Genomic DNA, 21,478 nt, shown 5'->3' with positions numbered 1-21,478 from the left:
CTCTGGAACAAATTCCCAGCAAATATTCACCCATCGATTTGGGAGCGATGGATTTTTATAAAGGTTTGATCGCTTCCTAAGTGATTGAAGTGATTTGTTTCATTGGTCTTCTAAATAATGAAGACCAGGGGTGCGGATTTGAGGGAGTGCAGGCCGGAGGGCTCACTTTTTTAAAACTTCCGAGACATGACAGGGTGGTCTGAGACAAAGAAGTCCGCGGAAAACGGCCCGGAGAGCCTGCTGTCCCCGGGTAGCAGCAAGTAGGCAGCGACGGTGCGCCCCGGGGTGGGACTGCGCTGACCCTCTGCCCCAGCTAAGCCCCTGCCGACCTCGCGCAGATCACGGTGGGAGCTAGGGCCCCGCCCCGCCTCGCGGGCCTGCTGGGGAGGCTCGGATCCCTGCGACCTTTCCCTCGAGAGCTTTTCGTGCGCTCCTGGACTTCCCAACCTTCTGAGCGCCCCCTTTAACGTTAACCCACTCCTTTAGCTAACCCTTGGTTCCCTAAGACCTTTGGGCCCTGGGTCTCGTTGTCTCAAGACCCGAGCACGCTGGGGCCGCTGGGGGTGGAGAGTGGTACTCAAATCTGGCAGGTCAGGAATACCGCAGGGGAGCAGAGAAGGAGAAATGGGCTCGGCTAGTTTCTACTTCTCCCCGTGCCCCCCACCCCCGCGCAGCAAGAGGAGCCAAATCTCCCCCCATGGTGTCCCAGTACACATCTGGCGTCAGTCCTTCAAGACTAGTGTGGTCAGGAAGATGCACTTTGTGTCTCACTGACTCGGGTTTGAATCTGCCTCCATCACTCATTAATGTGACCCCAGGCAATCTACCTTACTAAGCCTCAGTGTCCTCATCTGTAATATGGGGTGAATGATAAAGCTTTCTCCGCGTGGTTGCAGGGCGGATTTGAAGCTTCTTCCCGCGCCTGGCCTGTCGAAAGCTCTCACAGACGGTCAGCTAGTCTTATTAGGAAGGGAACTCTCGGGCTTCCCAGAGTGTGGGCGGCAAGAGGCCTTGGGCGTAGTTGCCAGTTCCCAAATCCTGAGATTTTGAGGTGTGTTTGGAGGGCAGTTTTAGGAGGAGTTCTTCGGGACGGCTAGTTCTGGGGACCGAGCACTTGTTAAGTAGCGGGTTTGCTCAGAAACAAGGAGGCGGCAGGACCGCTGCTGCAGTGTCCGGGCGCGGAGCCTCGGCGCTGTCTTTGTTCCAGAGAACAGAGGAAAAGAATATGAGAAAGACAGTATGACTCTTCTCCCGTGGCCCAACGGAGGCTGCTCTTCGGCAGTCCGCGGGCAGATGAATTAAAGGGGCCTGGCCCTTCCCCCTCTCCTCCCGATGGAGTCGTTCAAAGTCGGTGGAGATTGCGTGACTCGCCTCGGGGGTCCACAGCACCGTGGGTTTTCCCTAGCGGTGTTTGCCTTAAACTTGGGTACTATCAATCTATTCAGGGATGACTGATGACCTTGTCACGGCGACGCCAGTCAAAATATTTTCGGTCCAACTCCGTTCCAACCAGCACCGAGGCATCCTGCGTGAGACCGGACAGAGTCTAAACAGCGCGTTTCCCAGGCTCAGAAGAAATGAGTGGTGGGAAGACAAAAAGAATCAAGCGGAAATCAGGAAAGAATGGCTATTAATTGTTCAGAGTGGCAGGTGCTAAATAAATTGGTTTGTTTTTGCGGGGTGGGGGAGATGAATGTTATTTCTTTGTGAGGTATGGACAGAACTCCGGTGATGGGAAAGCGCCCGAGCCGGTCCGGTGCCCTCTGCCTACCTGACTTCTGTGAATGCCTTAAAGAGCTGGGGGTGGCGGGTGTCTAATCCTTGGATGTGAAACCATGCCTGGAAGGGCTGCCACGGTCTGAGGCGCGGGGAGGAGGTAAGATGGGGGTGGGGTTGCGCTCCCACCCCGTACCTCGAACACCAGGTTTTGGGGGGCGAGGGACCCCTCCGGGGCAGCCCCGGGCAGCCAAAGGCAAATAAGCCTCGCCTGTGTCCAAAGCACTTGTACCACCAGACGTAGCTCGGGATACTTGCCTTGCATGCCAAAAGGGAGAAGGAGCCAGCCTCCCAGGAAGAGCACTCGAGAGCGGGTGGGCTGAGGGCTGGGCGCTGTGAGACTCCACTGCAGCCTCCTTTCAGCCCCGCGGCCAGGCCTGAGTCCCGCCAGGACCGGTGCCCTTTAGAGACCCTCTCGGTCTCACGCCTTCCACCTCTCAAAGACAGCCTTCTCGATTGCCGACTGAATTTCATTCCAGCTTGCAACCCACCCCACCCCGGACTCCCCATTCACGCCCACCTCCACCAAGATTTATGTTAGAGATTGCGTGGCGGGCTAGTCGACTCTGGCATCCAGCAGTACTCCTGAGAAAAACTGAGCCCGGCAAAAGCGCAAACCCACTGCCGGGACTTGGTCCCACTCGCCCCGCCGCGCGCGCTCGCCCGGATGCCGACACCCGAGCGAGTGCCCAGATGCGTTCCGGTTTCCGCGTTTCCACTGCTTCCAGGACCAGGGCAGTGAGCCGGCACCTAGAAAAGATATATCATGGGCAGAAAGAGACAACAGGCGAACCGGAGACGTCACGCCAAAAAAAAAAAAAAAAGTGGGGGGTGGGAGGGCAGACGGGGTATTTGTGCGAGAGAGGCGCAAGATCTGTGTGTGGATACACTCGAGTTAGAACTTCCTTCTTCCCTCTCCCCTCCCCTTGGTTCTTCTGGCCTGCCTCCCGCCTCCCCCCACCCCCATCTCTCCTCTCTCTCTTTCTCTCTCTCACACACACATGCACACACACTTGTATTTTGTGCTGTCGTAAAACCCACGTGTCCAGCCGGGAGGCTGCCAGAGCGTGGAGCGGAGGAGCCGGGACGCGGCAGCGGCCAAGAGCCCGCCGCCGCTGCTCGGTCCGGCGCCTTGGACCGCCCCGCACTCCCGCGCTCGGAGTAACTGCTCTCACGCCGTCCGCAGGCCTCCACCACATCCCTGGCTTGTGGCCCCGGAGAGTCCCGGGGAGCCGGATCTCTAGCGCTTTGCTCCTGCGCTGCCCAGGGGCATGTAGCGTACCGGGGGCGCACACTCTTCTGCACGCTCGCCAAGACAGACACACGCACGCACGCACAAACCCGCCAGGCAGCTCCGAGTTTTCTGGTAAGCGTGGCTCGTCTAGGGCTGAGGGTCTTGGTCCGCGGAAATAGGAGGCTGGAGGTCCCGCGCTGGGGGCGGGGGGCGGTGGTGGGGCGAGACTGACCCGCCTCCTGGCGCCGGAGGCCAGCGCGGCTCAGGCTCAGGGGCTGAGCCACTCGGGCTCGGGCTTGGGCCGGCTTCGAGCGTCGGCAGAGGGCGGGGGCTGAGTCCTGCCGCGGAATTCCGCGGGGAAGCGCCCTCTCGCCGGGCTTCGACAGCGCAGGGTGGGCGCTGGGCTCCTCGGGCCGGGAGGCAAGGCAGGGTGCACACAGCTACCCCCGCGCGACGCCGCGGCTTCAGAGTAAACTTTGCGCCCCAACCGAGTTGGAAAGAGGGAGCCGCCAAACTCGGCTGCCGCCGGCGGAGCCAAGGACTCAAACTCTTCGCTCCAGGGTCTTGGCTGCGGTCCTCCCCGCCCCTCTCGCACCAGGCCCTGAGTCCGGCTCACGCGCACCCATCTCTTTGCCCTCTGTCCCCAGCTTGAATCGTTGGACATGCTGAAGCCCGGAGACCCCGGCGGCTCGGCCTTCCTCAAAGTGGACCCAGCTTATCTGCAACACTGGCAGCAACTCTTCCCGCACGGGGGCGGAGGCCCGCTCAAGGGCGGCGGTGCCGCGGGTCCCCTGGGCGCACCACAGCCTCTCCAGCCGCCGCCACCACCGGAGCGCGCTGAGCCCCAGCCAGACAGCCTGCGGCCGCGGCCGGCCTCGCTCTCCTCCGCCTCGTCCACTCCGGCTTCCTCCTCCACCTCGGCCTCCTCTGCCTCCTCCTGCGCTGCTGCTGCCGCCGCTGCCGCCGCCGCCGCGCTGGCCGGTCTCTCGGCCCTGCCGGTGGCGCAGCTGCCGGTGTTCGCGCCTCTGGCCACCGTCGCCGCGGAGCCTCTGCCCCCCAAGGACCTGTGCCTCGGCGCCACCTCGGGCCCGGGGCCCTCCAAGTGCGGAGGCAGTGGCGGGGACGGCCGGGGTGCCCCGCGCTTCCGCTGCAGCGCGGAGGAGCTGGACTATTACCTGTACGGCCAGCAGCGCATGGAGATCATCCCGCTCAACCAGCACACCAGCGACCCCAACAACCGTACGTAGCAGCAGCCCGCGCGCTCTCTTTCGGGGAGCTGGCTCCGTCGAGCGCGGGCGCCCGTCCAGGAGGCGCATCAGATGAAGGGGACCCCGGGTGGTTGGCTGTCCGGACCGCGGGCCTGTACCTCCCCGACCACTGTGACCGAAGTTTTCTGGATTAGAGAAGGAAGGAGAACGGCTAGAATGGCGGGGTGGCCCCCATGGGTTTCCTCTTCCCCCTTCTCTCATTCCCTGCTTCCCAGTCCCGAGTCTTTAAACCCACGTTTCCCGCTGACCGAGCAGTACAGATCGCCTCCTTGCCGCGGCATATTGCGCCCGGCGCCGGGCGGGTTCTAGCAGCGCGCGACGGGAGTGTCCCGGGACCGGCCTGGTCTGGCCTTCGGAGGGACAAGACAGGAACTCTCAGCGGTTCTGGGGAGCGTGGATTCCAGGGCTGATTTCTCCTCCTCTCTATCTTACCTCTGAGGTTAACTGTGTCAGTTCATTTTCCGACCGTGGGGTTGTCCGGGGGACCAGCCGGGAGCTGCTGGCTGGCCGGACCTCTAGTAGGAGTTTTGGATGGCACTGGGTCAGTCTCTCCCTGCAGGCAGGCATTATTCTTAAGTTTACTATTTATTTTAGGAAAGAAAGAAAAGAAAAAGAAATGGCAGTTACTTAGTGAGAAAACATTTCTGATTTCAGGCCAGGGTCGTTTCCTGCGGATCCCGCATTCTCCGTGCACCCTTGATCCTGCAAACATTTACAGTCCGTAGCCACGTTTGTGGGCTCACACATTGTTTTGTTTTATGTGTGTGTTTTTTTTTAATGAGGGTAATAGTAATTTAGTATAAGAAGCGTATTCTTCTTGTCCCCACCTAAACGGAAAATGCCTAAATTAGCATCCGTTTTCTTCTAGCCTCCCTTCCTGTATTCACAATTTCAAACCCTTATCACAAGTGTAGTTCCATTTTGAGGCTTTGAAGTAAAACTCTAAATGAACACCAAAAATGTATTATTTATGTTTTATATCCGATTCTTTTTGGTCATTTCAGAAGTTATGCTATGTTTACACTTTCTGTGTTGGGATAAGTTGCAAATACACTTCCAGAGACCCCCAGGAGAGAACATTAAAGCAGGTTAAGAAAGTTAGGTTGAAAGCAGTTCAGGATTTGAAAGAGCAACACTCAGCTACTTTCTTCATCTCATTCCTTCATCTAGCTTCTCTGTCAGCAAAGTTGCTTACAAATGTGTATGATCATTCTATTTTGATCATGTCCCTTCTTACAGAATGTATACTAACCTGCAAGCTTCTTAATTCGTTGTAAAAACAAAATAACTACAGGTTTTAGTTAGTGAAAGGACTCCCAGATTTATTACTTTGATTTAAAACACTGGGAATGACCCTAGTGATTGAGATGTATTAACCTTTTCATAATAGTTGGAGATAATTGTTTCAATGGAGACAATTATTGTTAATAAGACAAGCAGTTGTATTTACTTTTTTCCTTTCTAGGGTCTGAGGCTAAAGTATTGGGTTTACAATGAGGGTTTTGATTCAAATTTGTTCTGCAGTTAAGGAAATTCTTGTATTTCAGAGTTTCAGAAAATGCTACAAAGCTATGTTGTCTGAATGGACTTCAAAAAAAAAATACTTATCGCCTACTGAATTCCTTGATGGTGTTGTTTTCAAAGCATTTCTATTAAAAAAAATATTAACAGCTAATACTTTAGTAAAAAGGTATTTCTTTCAGTGAAGTACAGTCACTGTGGACTGAGAGTGCTTCATTAAACTTGCAGGCTTTCTTCTGAATTAAGTCAGTGCTGGAAAAGACACCAGCAGTGCACCCCCAAAGCCCTGTCCTGTGTATGCTGAGCTCCCCATAGTGTTTACAATGCAATCTTGAGGTTTAATGCATTCTCATCAGAGAAAAACCTGGACTAATCAGAGAAAGAACTGGGACAGAGCCCTAATTAATAATATGACTGTTAAACCAGTTTATTGTCTGGGTACCATTTTTCCTGGTTGGAGGAAATGAATTGTGATTTATTTAAATTATTCCTATTGTGTTAATATTCTGATATCTCCTTTTGAGTCGACTGGACTGCTTCAGTGGGCAAAGTGCAGAGGCAAAGACAGGAAAGAAAGGAAGTCAGATTCCCCTATTAGAGTTATACTTCATGTTGCTCTCTAATTAAAAGGCAATTGAGAAAAAAAATAGAAAGCTGAGGTGGGTGGCTGTGTTATGCCAGGAGACCAGGTGTGCCATGCTTCCAGGAACTTCTCTGGGCAAGAGTAAGCACTCATTTGAAACCAGGAGATGTGTTTTACAAAGACAAAGTGAGAAGCAATTGAGTTTAATCTAACTAGAGGATCAAAACACATCAGAAATGCATAGAGTGGGAAACTTTTTTTTACTTGGCAGGGGAAGTTGATATATCACTTGAAAGATGGTGAAAAACAGTTTCACCCCATTCCCAGGTTGTATGTGGGTGGGGGTGGGGTGAGAGAGGGACAGAAGGGAATCACCTATTAATTTATCATGCACAGATCTTCTTAGTTTTCCTTTTAGTCTACTGCCCTTTCCCTTTAAAAGAATTGTGTGAAGTGACCACTCAGCATTGCTTCGTTTTTATTACTTTGTATGTAAAAGGGTATTGAGTCGTTTTGTCTGTTGTTGTTGTTGTTGTTTTTACAAGGCAAAGGTGCCTCTAGACTTGTCTTTTCCCTTTCGAAGAGTTACTTGCCTGGGATCACCAACGCAGTAACACCTGTGAATCCATCAGTAGCACTCCTTTCACTTGGAACTGTATTGGCATCTATGAGAACTGCCATAGGGAAGGCATAGTGAAGGGTGTTGCAGCTCTGTTTCACACACAAAAAAGACTGAAAAACAGCAGAAATTATACAGCCTAGCCCGGTGAGCTCTTCTAGTATATATCTAACTCTGTGTATGAAGTTATTCTATAATTGAAGTACATTTTGCACTGAATCTCTCAATGCTTAGTTGCCTCTTCTTGCATCTGTTTAAAGTCAGGTGGGACTTGTGTAAGGTAAATGGGAGATGGGGGACCTTCCGTCCTCTTCCTGTATTACTGCCCTCATTTGCTGACAATTTGCTTGACGCCATTGATTCCGTCAGGCTCTGTTGCAGCGGCAGCCTCTTCTTGGATTCTGGGAGCTCAGTGCGTTTGAGACCCTGTCACTTTTCTTGGAAGGTATTGAGCAGCAGCCAAGCGGCGCGCTGAACACTTGTGTTTGTTCAGAAACGGCTGGCCGAGCCACTTTGCTCTTCATAGCTTTTTAATTTTTGATTAAGATCATCCTCCCTTCTACCTGGGAGAGAGGTGGGGGCTAAGCCTGTCCCGGGTCTCTCTGCGGAGAATTGAGTCGGGGCATTCCGCAGCTTCCCCAGCAGGAGGTCTCTCTTCAGATATTTCGGGGAGCCCTGCTGTGCAAGGAACAGCGCTGGGAACAGCACTGGCTGGAGCACAGGTGTAGGAGTTGGGGCCCCTGTTGAGTTGAGGCTCCCCTGTTGGTAGCACCATCCTTTCCGAGGGTTTGGGGAGACATACTGGAGAGAGAAGGAAAGCTGGGGTTTGTTTAGTTGAGAGGTCAGGGAGAAGAGATAAAAGGAGAGTGAGTGTTTTCTGACCTTCCCTAATCTCTTCCCACCCAGTTGGAAAACGCAGGTCCTGTTTGGGAAGCTCCCGAGCCCAGTAAACCCAACTAGTGGGATTTTCCTGACACCAAGACACACTCGCTGTGATGGCCTCACTGTCAATGGCCCTCGAGCGACTTAGATTTCAGACCCGGTCCTCGGTGGGAGGGAGGCGGCTCGGCGTCAGTGTGTGGGCTTTTGTGTCGTTCTCTTTTGCTGTCTTTTTGTGTGCAGGCCCAAGCCCCATCCCGGAACACACATGATTTAGCTATTTTACATCATCCGTTATCTAGTGCTCTGAAACTGAGCATAGAGCCATATATTAGATTGAGGTTAGGAGAGGTGGCGACTGTTTATTTAAGGTGATAAAATGGTCCATCAGCAGTAATCTCCATCGATATGTGCCACCAGGAGATGAAGGATGAGGGGACAAGCCACAATTAATTGCCCTATAGTTTTGTAGGAGAGAGTGGAGCCGGCCCAGACCCGCTTCGATCTCCTCTCGCGCCTCCTATTCATCATCTTCGCATTGTATATGGCGGCCTCGCAGGGGCAGGGGCCGGTGAGGTTTATCTCTGCGCAATATTCTCTCGCCCTCACACACTGGCTCTCCCATTTAATTTATTAATACAGTCATCGGGAGACAAAAAAAAAAAAAAATCACATTTCCTTTTTCTTTCCCTCCCCCTTTTGTCTCTCCCTCTTGGTCCCAGGGCCAAGCCGGCAGCCAGGCCGAGCAGGGGAAGCCTGACGCGGCTGTGATTCGCGGGGAAAGCTTTAAACCCGCCTAGGAAGAGTCCCGCAGAAGGCTCCCCGCGAGCTGGGCCACCCCGCGGAGGCCGAGACCACGCTTGGCGGCTCCCCTCCCTGGCCTGCCTCGCCTCTGGATCCGCTCGCTCCTAGTCCGGGAAGCCTAGAAGACCGCTTCCCAGGGGAGGAAGGGGGCCGGGCAGGTGGTGGGAGCTCCAGAGTGCGGGTGGTGGCGATCACGTCTGGTCTTGTAAGAAAGCCGTTCGCTGGCAGCCAGGGGGGCGAGGACTTCCACATTCCGGTTAAGTGTTGAGGGGCCCGGCGTCCACCCTGCGCAAGGTCCATCACCATCCCAGCCAGCCGGCGGCTGGGCGCGGAGAGGGCTGAGAGGAGAGTGCGCGCTGGAATTGGGCGTCGAACCCACGTGCGGGAGACTCCCGGCCTCTGCACTCCACCGGCCCCAGGCCCCTGTTGGCTGACCCCCTCGGCGACCCTGAGGGTCCGCGCCACCCCCCGGCCCACTCCTGCCACGAAGCAGGCGGAGCTGCCAGCAGGCGGCACTCCCGGGGCCGCGTCGCCGTCGCCAGGCAGGGATCGATGGGCGCCAGCCCCGCGGGGCTTGGCCTCAGGACAGAGGGCGGCGACCTCGGCGGTGGTCGCAGAGAATTTATAGCTCGGCAGTTACCACGGTCCGGGCGGGGAGGCAGGCTTTTCAGCTGCTCCCCGGTTCCCTGTCCCGAGCACGCGTGATGGCAGGAGAAAGCGGCGGGGAGGCTCTGGGGAGCGAAGGCCCAGCGTGGCGGGCGCGTCCCCAGGGGTCCCCGCTCCGCCTGCGCCCACACGCGCCTGTCGAAGGGCCCTGGAACGCTGTATATTTCACGTTTCCTAGAATGAGAAATGAGATACCAGAGGACTCTGGCCTCCTTTGCCCCTTTTGCCTTAAAAGAGATCCATTTTCAATTACAGGAGCCCCACGTGCTCTTGTAAAAACATCCAAACAGTACAGAAGGATAAGGAGCGAAGAGTGAAAGTCGGTTCTTCACTCCACTTGGTCTGGCCTTTTGAAGTCAGTGGGTGAACAAGTCTTTAACTTAGTGATACCTCCTCCTCATTCAGAGACCAATAAACAGGAGCTTTAAAAGATCTGTTCAAGATAGAGACCATGATCTCATATTCCCCAGTGCTATAGTGGCATTTCCAAATATCTTGTTTGGAGAGTATACTATCTCTCACGATCCTAAGAGACAGTAGGAACATTTGTTTGCCTCTAAGTAGACATATTATGTATTGTTTGGCTTAGAATGCTGTATCATGTATTATATATATATATAATACCTATGTATTTTTTATGTGTAGTTTAGGCATCTAGCCCACTTCTCCCTCAAATCTTTTCATGTAGGTGTTGGTGGCTTGCTATCTAGAAGACACTAGAAGGTGTTGCTGGCTTGCTATCTAGAATGTTTGTCCACTTGGGCCACATTTGTCAACCCCAGGTAATCAGTTACTTGTTTTAGCCATTCTTAGGCTCCTTTGGGACTCTTGAGACATAAGTCAGAAGTCACATATTTTCAGTGACAGAAGCTGTTTGTATTAAGAAACAGTATTGTTAGGATTAACATGTATTTTGATGTAATTGATCAGCTTTTGGGGTGGAATATTTTGAAATAGCATGAAGTCATTTATAAATGATGATAACTTCTATTGGATGGACTAACGACAGTGGACTGGGATTGCCTATCCTGCAAGTATTCTTCTACATATTGGGAGAGCCTCTGCTTGTCACTCTGCGGAGTGCTGCTATTGTTTTAACACTTCATGGAGACAAATGAAAGTTCCTAAGTTGAAGAAGTGCTTTAGAGGACATCTTTGAGAAAGGACTAGACACACTCTATCATGCATAACAAAAAACAAGAATATGCTTGTTGTCTGTGTGGGTGGTGGCTGGAGTTGGCACCTTTGCTCCTTATTTTATTGCTGATGTAGTTGGTATGATGTTACACGTTGTGGTAATCTTGTAGGTTGACAGAATCTCTGGTATGGACTGTCAGGGAGTGAATACCAAATGCTCTTCTCACACTTTGTTTCATTGAGCCAACTAGAAAGGAAAGGTCTGTTAATCAAATCCCCGGGGTGATTTATTTTTACTTTTACGGACATATTGCCTTTGCTTATTGTCATTTGTTTTAAGCTATTTTTGCTAAGGTGCTGAAAGGCCATTTCTGAAGTTAGGCACTAAAATTCAAAATTATGGACATTATCATCTTACTTTTCAAATCATCCTAAGTTAAACTCCCCAAACCCCAGAGTGTGGAAAAGGGAGAAATCTGTTTAATTCCATCATGCTACAACAGTTTTGTAGCACCTCCCCCCTCCAAATAGTGAGTTCAGTGAAATATTTCAATTCTATTGACTGGTTATAAGTTTGAATATAAAATTCTCCTGGCTTGACTTAATCTTAGATCTCTAGATTGGAGGCTTTTAGAGTCAGGTGGACCTGCTGGTGAATCTTTCTCTGCCCCTTTCTAAGTTTCTGGTCCTTGGTTAAGTTATATTGCTCATAAAGCCTCACTTGCCTCATCTGCAAAATTGGAATCGTGATAGTACAATAATATAGTGGCTGTTTGGTTGAAGATGGGTGCCTGGCACATAGTAGGCAATTGGTAATTGTGAGTTTTTATTGTCTTTCTTTCCATGCCCTCTTCCTCTTAAAGTTTTTATTTTCACAATCAGGAACTTGAGAAGGTGTGAGAAATGAGTACATTCTGGAGGAGTTGAGAGTACCTCCCTCCATCTAGGCCCCAGGGTCAAAAGCATAGCCTGGCACAGTTTTGATGGTTAGTTTGTGTTGCTGAAAGAGGGGTCCTTTGTGTGACGGCAGTCCAAGGGGCATGGTCACTTCACTACCTGCAGAAAGAGGTTGCTACTTTCCACTTGGGAGGCCTGGGGACACCCTCAAGAAGCTCCAGACAAAGGTCCCCTCATTCTCTGGGCTCTTTGGTGAGAAGTGTAGGAGGAGCCGGCTGAGGGGAGGGCATAGAGGGCTGGAGCCCTTCTTCACTGAGATAGGATGCTCCGGTAGTCAACCTTCAGTTCACTGTGAAGCAATTGAGGAAAACAGGGGCTCACTCACCAAGCTGGGTTGCCATCAGATGTTCCTCGAAGGTTGCTCCATGACTTACTTGTCACGAGTTCTTTGGGCATTTCAGTTGTTCTAGCATGGATAGAGTACACCCAGGGCCATCCACCAGGACTGGCTGTGACCAAGGCTGGGCACAAGTGTCCAGAGGGTGATCCGTCGCCCAGTGCTGGCGCATCCGCTGGTGCCCAGCTCTTGCCATTTCTGCCAGTCGGGGCTCGCCCTACATCAGGCCCAGTGCCACAGGGCTCTGCTGCTCAGGGGCGCCGCGGCTCCCCAGGGAGGCTGGGCCAGAGAGGCCGGTGTCGTCGGCGGGCGCCGAGACCGCGTCCCAGAGGCAGGTCCGCCGAGCCGGGGCGCAGACACGGCGGCTCCGCCAGGCCCATTAATAACCCGGAGGGCGCTGCGATCCGACAGCATGGTCGCCGCAGGCCTGCTTCCCGCGGCTGCCGGGCCTGTTCCTGCCGGGTTTGAGTCGAGGGATACCGGGCGTTCACGGCCGGCCGCCCCAGAGGGTGTGGTGTGTGTGTGAGGCCACGGGTGTTGGGGGAGGGGGTTGGGAGAGGGGTGGCCCCCTCATGCGCCGGCTGCTCTGAAAGCTTCACTAAAGCTCTCACTTAGTTTATAACGTAAGAAAAAAAAATCGCATTTAGCCTCGGTATTAACCGTCTGGGAGGGATTTGGGGCCCTCTCCAAGGAAACTTTATCTTCATCATTAAAGACCCATTATTTTGATCATTACATTTGCTGTTTGTTTTTTCTCGGGGGGGGGGGGCTTTGGAGAAGAGCTTGCACGCAAGCACAGGGCACCCCAAACCCGCCAGAGCATCCCCCCTGTCTCCCACCGGCTCCAGCAGAGCCGGGGACACCGCAGCGCTCTAGAGACCCTAGCGCCAGGGCGCCCTCTGTGGCTGGGGTGTGGGACTGCGGCTCCACGGGGCCACGGCCGGCTCCGCCCCCTCGCATGGACCTTCTCGCGGGAGCAGAGCGTGTATTGAGGACCCGGGGGTGGCGGGTAGGGTCGCTCGCCTGCTCTGGTGATTTTGAAAATCTCTTCGTAAAGAAAGGAAAACCAAACATAGCCAAGATTCCACCAAGGTAGAATCTCTCCGAGATTCCAGATGGGTCGAGAGACACTTTTCTCCTGGTACAATGATAAATACACCTCGAAACACCACGCAGAGCGAGAGTAGGGAAGAGGGTGAGGAGAATAGGGAGGGAAGCGGGGCAGAGGCCGGGAGGAGAAGCCGCCAGCTGTCCCGTCGGTTCCTTGGAGACGACGACGCCATCCGAAGGCTGGAAAACGGCTCCGGAGGCTTGTGGAGGGCGCGCCGGGTCTCGACCCGGTACCAGGCGGATTTGGGCGCGGTGAATTCCAAGGGAGAGCGTCTAGTCCACCTCTCCCCCTGCTCCCAGTGGCCTCGGCGCCCTCGCGGCGTCACCTCCCTCGCAGGTGGCTCACCCGGGCGGGGAGGCTTGTTGTCTCGGGGTTTACCAGGGGTTAACCCTCTCCCTTTCCTCCCCTCCCTCTCGCGTGTCTCCGGCAGGTTGCGACATGTGCGCGGATAACCGCAACGGCGAGTGCCCCATGCACGGGCCGCTGCACTCGCTGCGCCGGCTCGTGGGCACCAGCAGCGCCGCGGCCGCCGCGCCCCCGCCTGAGCTGCCCGAGTGGCTGCGGGACCTGCCCAGGGAGGTGTGCCTGTGCACCAGCACCGTGCCCGGCCTGGCCTACGGCATCTGCGCGGCGCAGAGGATCCAGCAGGGCACCTGGATCGGGCCCTTCCAGGGCGTGCTCCTGCCCCCGGAGAAGGTGCAGGCCGGCGCCGTGAGGAACACGCAGCATCTCTGGGAGGTAAGTCTCCTGGCCACCCGGCAGAATCTAGGCCCATATAGAGCCTCCCTTGTTCCCCAGAGGGCAGTGGAGACACGATTTCTCTAGTCATGCAAATATCTGGTATTTGCAGCACCTGCAGAGAAAGAGGTGCCCATAGCAGCCCAGCCAGGAAGCAGCCCAGGCTTACAGGTTTCTGAAGATGGAATCACCTTAACAAGCTTCCAGTCCAGCTGCGATAGATTTGACCCTTGGTCTCCCTTGATCTTGAGAAAAAGAGAAAACACCTGAGGAAATAACAGAGGAGGTTGGGCATTGGGATGTGAACTAGGCGAATTTTGTGTCCTATTTTTAAGCTCTTCCAACACGTTTTTGTGTTTGTCCACTGGGCAAGAAGGAACATAAGCATAAACAGGAGGAAGGAGAGTCAGGCTTATTTTCTCCAATACAGACAATTAGGTAAACACCGAATGTGAGAGACTGTAACACATTCCACAACTTTAAAAGTGCCCAAAGTAAAGCAAGACTATATTGTGAATCAGAAATCACAAATTCTGCTTCTTCTCTGACAAAGTACAATTGTTCGGATAGAAAATCATACTGTACGAAAACTCTGAAGTGGTTCGGTGTAACCCAATTGATAGTACTTAAACGGTACAGTCTTACCTGATGCTGCTACTTAAAAATCAACAATGCATTTGAAAAATATTAACCTGAGATTTGTCTCAGAGCTTCATGGTTGATTACCGAGGTCCATTCTGAAAGAGACACCCCCACCAATTTTGGATATTCCTACCATGGAGAGTTGTTCGTGAAAATAAGGTGCCAGAAGTCTTACCCTTAAGCGATATGTAAATCTGACCGAGACCAGGGAATATAATGGAATGGGATTAGCCAGAAAATAAACATTTTTAAACGCCAGGGGCCAAGTTGGCATGGACCTTAGGGCTCCATTAATGGGTCATTTCTGCAACAGCCTGAACCCCACACTTGGCTCAGTATCCTCCAAGATGACTATTTTCATTGCAAGCTGCCCTTTAGTCACTAAATAAACTCATGGGATTCAACAATCTGCTCAGATTTTTGCTGAGCACCTTCTCTGGCCAGCACTATGACTTGGTCTCCGGAACACTTATATGACTGTTGGCAATGGGCTACTATGGCTTGTGTCTTCAAAGCCACCTTTGATGGAGGAGGAGCTAAATCGATGAGCTTATAGAGAAACAGCCCAAGATGACTCGATGGTGGCTGTTGGGCTATGTACCATACAGTTTCCACTGGTGCACTGGGCCCAGGCTCCCAGGTTCCAGTTCATACCTAAACTGTTATTGGAAAACAGTTACATTTTCAGTCTTTCAGATTAGGATTCTTGAATGAGGGGAACATAGAGACATATTTCTGTTACCAAATAGTGCTTTTTTAAAAACAGTTTTATATAGGGAAATGGGGCAATAGAAAATGGTTGATACGTTGAGACAAGTTAGACATTAGCATTTTGGGGTAGGAAAAACTGAGAAGTGGGAAATAAAGCATCTGGTTCTGAAATGTTTCCTAGTTGGTTTTTGTTTCTGACTAATTAGTTGTAACCTCCAGTGTGGTTTAAAGTTGGTAAAACAATTCCAGGCACTTTTCATGTTCCAGTGGTGTTATTAGGAACTCTGTACCATACAGTTGAAGGTCTGCCAGTACTTTTCTGAGGAAATTGTAAAGCAATTGTTTAATGTACAGATTTATTCTATCTGAAAGTGTTAAAACTGAGAGCTATTATATTGCTCTCTGATGCCTTGAGTTCAGTGCCTGTCTATTTTTAGAGTGCCGGGGACAAAGCCACAATCATGTAAAAAATCCCATAGTTTATTGTCGTTGTTGGTTTTCGTTTTCCTCAAAGGCTTTGAATGATTGGGATGGGCAGGAAACCACTCTATAGGTAGAATGTGATGATTTTTATCAATATTGAAAACTATGGAGTCTTTTTTCTGTACCTTTACTTGTACTTGATGAAGTTAAAATTCTGTTGCAGTGGAGACCAGGGAATTTCATTTGTTGTTGGTGGTGATGCTTTGGTAGATAGAGTGAGTTTTGTCTGTTGCTTGAGGTATGTGAGTTGAGTGTGTTGGGGATTGGTGCATAGACTTGGTTCTGTGTTTAAAAATAATACTTGTTGGGTTTATGCTTGAATGGTCTACTTCTAAAAAGGACATAATCTGTTTATTTTTATCATCTGTAAGAATAGTTATAATGACGTGCCTTTACAGGACTGAAGAAATATTAAAACTCTGACCACGTAAAATGTATCAGACTTCTGGGAGATCATATAAAATGTGACTGGCTGAGGTCAGGTAACAGTGCCAATGTCCATTTGTAAGATGAAATACTTTAATAGGTTTCAGATTTTTACTAGTATAATTACTTTTTAAAAATATGAAGTATAAGTTTATTTTTAATTTTTAAGCATTATGATTTATTACTTTTATGAAATGTGACTATTTGGATTAAGTTACATTTATAACAAAATTCTAAATGTTGAATTGTTCCTCAGACTTTAGTCTTTCCTTTCAAATCTAAATTTTATTGTGAAAAAAAATTTTAATTACTATATTTTTTATATTAGAAAGAATCAGTAATTGGAATACACTGTAGGTCTATAGAAACTCTTGGCAATAATTGTTTAATGACTCATGTAGTAATTATCCATTTTGAAAACATACTTTTAAAGATATCTTCTAGAATACAGATCGACATAAAGCAGATCTTGAAAAAATTAAAAGAATTGAATCATGACTATTGCATTGTAAATGTTAACTGGAATCGTTTCTCACATTTTTTCGTCACTTGCTGATGAAGAAATGTCTTTATATTTAGAGTTCAATACTCAGGTCCTGATGGATCTTACTAAGGTTACTTATCTTTATTTCAGTACAATAAATGGACTGCTAATCTTTTCCCATCACTGTTTCCAAGTAGATGATGGATTTTTGTTTCAGTTTACAGTTCGTTGTTTTTAGTGTGGTTGTACTTTATTATACACATGAAGGCTTATTACAGAAACAGATTCACCTTAGTTACTCCTTTTGTTTAAATTTTAAAAGCTCTATTTTTTGTAGAAAAATGACTCTTTTTTAATATTTAAAGTATATCAGCTATGAAGAGCTTGATTGGTTTGTAAGTGTGATGTCATCTTTTAGTTAATATTTTCTTTGTGTATAATCCTGGTTCATAAAAATATAATTTTATGAAAGTTAAATATCATACCACTACCTTCATTATGTTTTGACTCTTTGGGGTACCATGGGAAATTCTAAGAATTTTTCTTTTTTAGCAATAATCCAAGGTAAAATTTTTTTGTGTGCCTTAAAGAGGTTAACAAGCTAAAAGTCAAATTTATCATTTTGGGGGGCCAATTTCTTTTAGAATCAGAATTTTAATGTATTTTACAAAAATAGTAAATTTAGATATATTAAAATAGAAATATAACTGGATAGATTAAATAATCACTTGCCTTGCTTGTATACATTTATTCCAGCAAGACTTGGATGCATGATATATTTCTAGCTATTTGGCCATAATGGGAAAAATCTTTCTAAATGTTTTGCAAAGAAAACATAGTCTTTCTCAGCAACTAGGTCTTAATGATGAGAGTGAGATAATTTTGTCCTAATGTGTTTTCTAATAAAGAAGTGAAAAGGCACATTTAATTCCAACATTTATGAAAACATTATCTCCATTATTAATGTGCCCCTTTTCCCTTGAGATAAATTAATCTAGTCCGCACATGGTTTCTCCTTTCTGCTTAACATCAGAATTTAATATGACTGGACCTGAGGAATGTACACAGTGTATACTTTAAATTCTACTGGAAGAAAATACGGAAGTTTAAAATAAAGTTACAGTTTAAGATAGGTTAGAATTACTCAGGCCTTTCAACTCAAAGTCTGATCTGACAAGTTTTAACAACATTGACAAAATAAATTGCACTTATTTTCACCCTAGAAAAGTTACTCTGTTAATTGAAATAATGTAGTAACTTGTTAGGATAACAGTCAAGGTACTAGAAATTACACTAACTTGGAGTATTTGCAATACTTTGGAGTTAATTTTATAGAATTTCTCTTTGCCTAGGTTAATTTGGGTGTCTTATTTTCATTTTTACTATGTAGAGACTTTACTTATTTTTCTTCAGAAAATCAAGGGGGATAATATACAGTGGTCCTTTTTGTGGTTTGATTTTGTGCCATAATATTTTAAAGATTTAATAAGAGGTTTACTTTGAAGCAAATAGTCTATTTTTCATCATTACTATTTAGCTTAGGTCAAAAGACATTAATGAAAACCAATATTAAAAATATATTGCATGCTACTAAATGTTTATATTTCAAAGCCATCACAGGTAATTGGTACTAGAAGGAAATGAATTGATCTCGTATTTTAAATGTATTATGTATGTTTTCATAAGTGACCCAGTTCCATATGTAGTACTGTACACATTTGTATATATTTAGATAGTAAAAAAGTCACTTGAAAAGAATAATTTTAAATTGAATAAAAGTAATTTAAAAATTCAATTAAAATTATTTACATTTTTTCCAGTGATTGTACTGTAACTGTATATTCCATAGTTTGCTCTATAGACCTGGGTTCATTTTGGCCTGATTCACCAAAGTACCAGGGGACAGGATTATATAGCTATCACAGCTGTATTGAAGTAAAAGTTATGTTTCTCAGCAGTTTATCATTTAATATAGCAGACTGTCATTTCAGTTTTGAACATATTAACTTCATGAAATCCAAATATTCTCCTTCAAAACAAATCATAGTAATGTTACTATTATGTTTTTAATTATGCAGAGGAACAGCTGGTATATCTTGTTGACTTTGCCTCATTTGATTTGAAGATGTCTTTTATAGTGGTGCCCATTTGATCGAGTGTGAGCATTTTGTAGTTTTACATAAACTGTAAAACCATCTGCCGCCTCTTGGAATGGTTTCCAGCATTGTGTTAAAAATAAAAACTTAGTACTTAAAGCTGGCTTTGAAAAGGTCATATAAAGTCCCGATACTCTTGGTTTATGTACCAAATGCCACCCTTGGTTTCTAAGTTCAAAAATGACTCTGTTAAAAAAAAATTATAACAGCCATTTGGAAATTCTCATGTTAGTGAAGTTTAATCCAAATATACATGTGACTCTACAGTGTTTTACTTTTTTAGTTGCAAATGCTTTATAAAGAATGATGTATTCTATATCTGAAGGACTGCTTTTCTGATCAGTCAGTTCAGTTTATCTATTGTTTATAGATTGCTTCTTTTGATAGCATTTTGTCCACATGAAGAAAATAATTCCTAAGTTTTTTGTGGTTCACTGCATATTTTCTTACATTGTATGATTTTTTTTCCCCACAGTGGGAAAAATAGAGAATGGAGATTAAAATAGAGAATGGAAATTAAAATCAGAATTGCAGAGGTTACTGGACAGATGAAATCTGCTCTCCCCAGTCACTCTGTGGCAGCAAGTGATTTGATGAAAATGAGATTTAGGTAACACTGCATCAGAGAAACCTGCAGGGGAGCCTTTTAATTTTATGTGTCAATTAAGGCAGTTTTACTTATTCAAGGAAATCTATTGTGTTACCCAGAAACTATTTATAGTTGTTGTATAATGTTGTGAGTTTTAAAAAATTTTGGTTGAATATGAAAATCTTAGCTTTTACTCAGCTGAGAGATCGTGTCTACAGTATCAAAATCCTCTTTTCTCAGAGGGTAGATGTGATACTTTGGTGTTTGGCCATTCTAAAAAAAATGCAGTGCATGAAACCACTATGAGACCGCCTTGCTCCCCCTTCTTTCTTTCTTTCTTTTTTAGACTCATATATACTCCCAGATTTCGTGAGTTCAGACATTCCTTGTGTATTTACACAAGAAATACAGGCTCTGGTATAACTACTTAGCATAAAAGCCAGAGCAGCCAGAGCAGAATATACTTTTCCTTGTAAGCATTTGCCACCTCACTCAGATAAGTTACAGAATTCCATTATCCAAATTGTTACACATGTGTGACAGAGGTTGACCTTTCGTCATGTCAATCCTTTTTGTGTAGGCCCCAGGCTCCAGCCTAATGGCTCAAACCCTGATTTACTCACTGTAATAAGGGCAGGAGGTCGAGCAATTGTCAGGCTGCCTGTTCGTACTCTTCTTGGAGCCTGGTTGAAAGCTGTTAACACAAAGCTTTTCAAAGTGAATTTACAACCAGCACCACTGACAGAGGCCAATCAGTGCACCATAAATGTCAGGTTAGTGAGATTGAGCAGTAAGTAAAGTACTGACAGCACACTATTGGCTGGAATCAATTGACCAAGGTTTAACTGAGAAGAGCAATCTCCTTGTGGTGCTCTTAGGGAAAGAGCTAAGTGTGCAGCCAGGGTTTCAAGGTAGGATCCGTAGGTTTACCTGTAAGTGTTGGGATGTCATCCGTTTGCCGTAGAGCATCCAGCATCCTGGTGTTGATATGCTTCACAATCTGGGAGTTCAGAGTGGTGGAGCCTCCTGACTCTGAGTTGGGTGGTTTAAAAAAAAAGCCCCAGCATTAGAAAGGAGAGAGAGAAAAAAACCATTAAAATATGGGGCTGTCAGAATTGGGAGACACATCCAGTGTGTTACAATTCAGTGAAAGGTAATTTGTTCAAATTGCAAACTGTACCAGGGAATTTCCACCAAGGCACAAACATGAATAAGCCCACTCTTCCTGGGGCTCAGCAGGGTGAGACTTTCATGGAAGTCACTAATGAGTGATTATGGGTTGAGGGTCTGAATATCCATGAGATGTGGTTTCTGTACCAGACGAATGTTTTTATCATTTTGTGTAATGACAGCCTGGACAACAATTCATTGAGCTCAGAAGGCATCAGCATTAAAATGGAGGAATCCATTAAAATGCTGTATGCAAGGATTTATAAATTAGGCAATTTCCTTGATTATTGCAATCATTTACAAAATTGATTGTTCCAGTGTGGTATAGACAGATTTCAGCACTGATCATTGACAACAAGCACATTCTCTGATATCTGTAGCTACTGGTCACTAAACCAGGTCACTATTCCTCACCCCTCTGCTGTTCTTGGTCTCAAGGTCAGGCAGGCTGATTTCAAAGAAGCTTATAATTATGAAGTTTTTATTTGTCTTCAGAGGAGATTCACCTAGGCTGTGAGAGTAGGTAGGTCCAGGTTGCTCTAAAGGTTGTTACATTGTTTTTATATTTTAATTCTAAGTTGGGGGGAAGATATGGATAATCGTGATATGCTTCAGATCAGCAGCACAGATTTTGAGATGTTGCCAACTTAAATGAAAATAATTTTTGCAAATTGCTGCTGTAAATATTTGTTTGATTGAAGATCTAAAAGTCAATAATGTGTTTTATGTGTTGGTCCTTAGAGTTCTAATTATCCAATAGATATATTGTAGAGTCACTGGATTTTAGGTCAGTTAATTCTGGAAGGTATAATAAAGACATTGTTACAAGTGCGAAACACTCAAAATGCTGCAGCTTTTCCTATATATGAACACACACAGGTTCACTTGGTGCTTAATCACTAACCACAAACCACAGAGTTGTCTTGATTCCTGAAATATCAGAGATGGGCATGCCACATGTGTCTGCAGAGCTCTGTCCAGTGAAAGCTAGCCGTGCAGTTTATGCTTAGTACAAAATAACTTTAGCCATTTGTTTTCAATCATTTTGTTTTTAATCATAATTTTCCCCTTTTGGAACTCTAACACAAACTGGGGTTTGTAAAAGAATAACACTTTATAAAATTGTTTAACACTGTGGGGAAGGCAAAAAATTGTTCAGTTTGTCCTGATTTGAATATATAATAATT

General features: G+C 47.2%; 1 protein-coding gene across 13 annotated transcripts in view; it reads left to right on the top strand.

The window, feature by feature from the left end:
• The first annotated feature begins 2,714 nt into the window (after positions 1–2,714).
• Positions 2,715–21,478, top strand: part of PRDM6 (PR/SET domain 6) — a 177,194-nt gene continuing 158,430 nt past the window's right edge. For 2 of the 13 annotated variants that reach the window (XR_008703252.1, XR_008703254.1), the window contains exons 1-3: positions 2,955–3,142; positions 3,658–4,249; positions 13,323–13,630. Coding sequence is in view for 11 of the 13 variants with exons in the window: in XM_055549556.1 (XP_055405531.1) it covers positions 3,673–4,249; positions 13,323–13,630 (885 nt within the window). In the remaining 2 variants the exon portion in view is untranslated. The other 11 variants (XM_055549556.1, XM_055549522.1, XM_055549541.1 and 8 more) reach the window with 11 other exon arrangements.

The sequence above is a fragment of the Bubalus kerabau genome, chromosome 1 (assembly GCF_029407905.1).
Source record: "Bubalus kerabau isolate K-KA32 ecotype Philippines breed swamp buffalo chromosome 1, PCC_UOA_SB_1v2, whole genome shotgun sequence".
In the NCBI taxonomy this organism is placed as follows: domain Eukaryota; kingdom Metazoa; phylum Chordata; class Mammalia; order Artiodactyla; family Bovidae; genus Bubalus; species Bubalus kerabau.
Note: the sequence above shows the minus strand (reverse complement) of the source record. Positions and strands in the feature narration are given on the sequence as shown.